General features: G+C 30.0%; 1 protein-coding gene and 1 long non-coding RNA gene across 2 annotated transcripts in view; both read left to right on the top strand.

Annotated features, from left to right (window-relative positions):
* The window catches only part of LOC107611433 (naringenin 8-dimethylallyltransferase 2, chloroplastic), an 8,243-nt gene extending 5,693 nt beyond the window's left edge, over nucleotides 1-2,550 (top strand). The window contains exons 3-8 of the mRNA XM_016313358.2: nucleotides 171-457; nucleotides 806-892; nucleotides 1,624-1,698; nucleotides 1,925-2,008; nucleotides 2,185-2,274; nucleotides 2,396-2,550. Of these exons, the coding sequence (XP_016168844.1) occupies nucleotides 171-457; nucleotides 806-892; nucleotides 1,624-1,698; nucleotides 1,925-2,008; nucleotides 2,185-2,274; nucleotides 2,396-2,512 (740 nt within the window). The 3' untranslated portion in view covers nucleotides 2,513-2,550. The remainder of the gene's footprint in view (nucleotides 1-170; nucleotides 458-805; nucleotides 893-1,623; nucleotides 1,699-1,924; nucleotides 2,009-2,184; nucleotides 2,275-2,395) is intronic.
* On the top strand, nucleotides 2,555-3,270 carry LOC107614481. Its single transcript, XR_001614465.2, has 2 exons — nucleotides 2,555-2,738; nucleotides 2,888-3,270. It is a non-coding gene; the product is annotated as an uncharacterized LOC107614481 (long non-coding RNA).

Genomic DNA, 4,373 nt, shown 5'->3' with positions numbered 1-4,373 from the left:
ATTATGTTTCTAAATTATGAGTTTTTATTTCTACTTTTTATTTTTTCATAAAATTTTAAAAACAAAAAAACTAAAATTTAATATACAAACTAAACACACTGAAAATAAAAACTTTTAGTATCTTAATTCCTAATATCAGTGCTAATATGAAATTTGATTTGGGTCTCCAGATTCTTATGGAAGAAGAGCTTTATGGCAGAGTGATAGGAATTTCACAAAAGATCACAGCATCAAGACATCTTTGCAGCACAACATTTCAAAGCTCCATTACAATCCCATTGAAAGAGGATCTAGAAGCAATAAAATTGAGAAAACATACTTAACAAATGCATCATCTTCTGCACAATCACATGAATCTGAACCACAAGTTCATGAATCACCAAAAGCTTTAGAGTCTATTAAAAAGGGACTCGTTATGTTTCTCCAGTTTTGCAGACTTTATGCATTTCTTGGCATGGTTAGTTTCATTCTTAATTCCATATACTAATACTTAATGATAGCGGTGTAAACAGATACGAATAATTTGATTATCTCATTAAATCCAGTCTGACTCGATTATATTAGATATATTCGAGTGCTAATCGAGTCTAAATGAGTAAAACCTAATTATACTTAACCTTAATTGATTTGATATCGAATTTAGGGTCGGAAAACCAAACTTATCTATTTAATGGTGTGTTGAATTAGCATTATATTGTGTAAAATTTATATAAATTGATTTTAACTTTTAACTTTATTTTTAATTAAACGCGTCCTAAATAAAAATTAGTCATCATCAATTGCTCATTTTGTTTATTTTGAACAGATACCAGCAGGACTTTCTTCATCACTTCTTGCCGTGGATAATTTTTCAGAAATATCTCCATTATTATTTTTAAAAGGAGTCTTGCAGGTGAGCTCTAAAAATTTAGATAATTTGTTTAATATAAATTCTAAAATCACGGTTGTATTTTTACACATTTTAATATAAAAATAATAGTTTTATAAAAATTTCAAAACTTATTTTAAGAGATGAATATTATTCTACACAATAAATAACATAAAATTGAATTTGTATGGTAATTACACATTTCAAGTATGTTTGTACTTCTTGATTTTAGGTTTATTAGATATTTCAAACTATTTATTTATATTTAGTTATTGTATGAATTGATTTAGAAAATGTATTTATTAAGGTATAATTATTCTTTGATATAACATTTGGTCTTGTTCGAAGTTTTCAAAGTTTCATATTTAATTAACTTTGTGTAACGACAACATCTCTGCTCATCAACGCAAGTTGCCTAGAAAAGAATTTTTTTTTTCTATTTTAAAAGGTGTAATTTTACTATTTTGAAATAGTTTAACAAGAAAGTTAAGTTTTTTTCAGCTAATTTTTTGAAATTATTTTTTTTATTTTAAATTTTAAGCTTTAAATTTTGCATCTTAAATCTTAAATATTAAATAATCACAAAAAGTTAAATCTTAAATTCTAATCCTTAATCATTTAAAAATAAAAGTTAAAAAATAATTTTATAATAAAAAAATTAACTAATATATATTAACTAATTAAAAATTGATTCATATATTCAATTCTTTTTGAAATAGTTTAATAATCTACTCAATTTTTTCCCCATGTTTCAGTATATAGTAACTTTCTTCTTCACGTCTCAATTTGTTATGGGAGTGAATCAATTATCCGATGTGGAAATAGACAAGGTATGCACTTCTTACTAAAAGTCAACACTTGGATTTTCATTGCTTCAATAGACTAGGCCTTCATTAATTGTTTGGTTAATAAAAATAGATCATTTAACCTTTAGGGTTTAATTAACATATGCCTAAGACATAAGATAAATTTACCAATTAACGTATCATTGCATTTGCATATTTTGTTTTAATTTGTTATTAATTCTTTTTACCTTTGTTATAAATTTTGTTGTAGATTAATAAGCCAGATCTTCCTTTGGCATCCGGAGAATATTCCTTCACTTCCGGAGTTATACTTGTGACATCGTTTTTACTTGCGGTATTACATATAGAATTTTTTTTTTATTTTTATAAAGATATTTTTATATAAAGATGATATTATTAATTGTTAAATAATTTTATATTTTTTATTATATATATTATTTAATTGAATTATCTAACAGGTTATTGAAAAACATTACCTAGAAAAGCTTATTCTTTGTGCTTTTTGTGCAGGGTTTTGGAGTTGCATGGATGTTAGGATCACAACCATTAATTTGGAATGTTGCTGTTACTGCTGCGCTAATGGGAGCATATTCAGTTAATGTGAGTTGCTTTAAAATAAAATTAAAGGGCATTGGCTTGTGATTTTAATATTTTCAAGTATAACATATTTATTTAATAGAAACTAGATTATTGACATGTTTGTAACTCTTTATTTTTTCAGTTTCCTTTATTGAGATGGAAGAGATCTATAATCCTCACATCACTATCTAATGCAATTGCTATGTTGGCATCATTTCATATAGGACCTTTTCTTCACATGAAGGTATTGCTTTACTAAACTATAATATTTAATCCTTAAATTATTTTATTAGTCTTTATAATAAGAATAAAATTAAAGTGAAATTGTTGATCATTTTATCAATATTTTAAATTTGTTGTAATTTTTAATTTGTTAGGTTGTGGCACATGCCTTCATGGTTTTCTACGTGTGGAACCATGCTCTTAATTCAGTAGATTTATCAAGCAAAGATTCGTTACATTCCTTTCATTTATTTATGTTTAAGGTAAGCAATAACTTATTATGATTGGGTATTTGTTCCTCTTAATCATTTCGATTCTTTTTCAATTAAGTGATATTCTATGAATAAAACTGTTATGCTTGTGAAGACTAGAGTTATGAGATTTATCGTTTTTATGCTCTTTTTGGTTGCAGCTTGTAACTGTGGAAAGCATCCTTATACAATTTGTTCGTTGAAGAAGTAGGAGATTGTTGATTTAATAAATGGTGCAACATTTTCAACTAGATTCATGAATATTCATGCAAGATTATTTATGCCTTTATATTTTTGTATCAAGTAAATTATTTTGTGATGAGATAGATAATATTATTTTTTAACTTTAGTCAAATTCTAATAAATTCAAATACTTCAAGTACTTCGTTATACAACTGTATTATTTTAACATTAGAAATTAAAGCTATCATTCTATGATCGATTATCATGTGTCTTTCTGTTTTGCGGCTATAATTTGTACCATGATAAACAGTGTATAATTGAGGAATCATTTTCAAGTTAATGTATGAATGTTATTTATTTATTTATTTATTTATTTATTTATGTTGTTATGTCTTGTTTTAAAAGCTTATCATTCTGATAAGGAGAGTTTGATTCAATGGTTTGTGTTTAGCATTAAATTGCTCATCACGAGTTACCTAAAAATCCATCCAAGTTCTTTGAGAGCATGTATGGCTTACTCTTCCTCCATTGAAGGCTTAATTTGTGATCCTTCATTGACTAGTTCACACTCTTTTCCTTCCTTAGCGTATGATCGTCCACAAGCTTCTATGCAAAATCTGATCTCTTTCCCATAATTCCTTTACTACTCTCTAATTAACACAAAACTGCAAGACATATGTATATAATGTTGTATTAATTATAGAAGTGTTCCGATCCGACCTCCCGGGTCCTTCCTCGAAACGATCACCGAACTCGGCAGTCTCATGATTGGACCATCTTTACGACCCAAAACGGATTAATAACTTCTAACATCCTAACCCAGTATTCAGATTCAAATTCCTCCCTTATCTTAGCTAAATATAGATAATATAAGATAACTATCACCAGCTATATAAAGGGAAGCTAGAGACCCCTTAGGTACGTTACTCATTCCACACACCTCATACATCTCAGATTTATTCTAACTTCGGCGTCGGAGTATTTTTGTAGGTACCACCCCCAGCCATTCCAATCAGACGATCTGGCAACCGCCTCGATTCGCAAGTCCCCGATCTATCTCACTACCCGTACAAGAGATATCTAGTACATTGGTGCCGTCTGTGGGGACTGCCAAGTCGTGGCGGCATGGCAGAGAACCTCGAGAAGCAATCCTCCAGCCACCACCACAACTCAAACCCACGAAGCCCAACGCCCGAACTTCAGGATAGTGTTCTCCCCACCCATGGGAGGATAACTAGCACCGTGCACCGCCAGCCAACCCCTGTTCGGCAACAGAAGGAGGACGATCGTCAACCTGACAAATTCGAGCACCCGATGGCCTAGGAGAGAAAGCAATCCAAATAATCCAAAAACTTTGCCTCAGAGTGCAAAACCTCGAAGGCTAAGTCACTTCCAAAGAGTGATATCACCCAGAACATGCAAGTCAAGCAACCTCCAGGATTCGATCGCATCGTGAAATCGGGA

Source organism: Arachis ipaensis, chromosome B08, assembly GCF_000816755.2.
Source record: "Arachis ipaensis cultivar K30076 chromosome B08, Araip1.1, whole genome shotgun sequence".
Lineage (NCBI taxonomy): Eukaryota > Viridiplantae > Streptophyta > Magnoliopsida > Fabales > Fabaceae > Arachis > Arachis ipaensis.
Note: the sequence above shows the minus strand (reverse complement) of the source record. Positions and strands in the feature narration are given on the sequence as shown.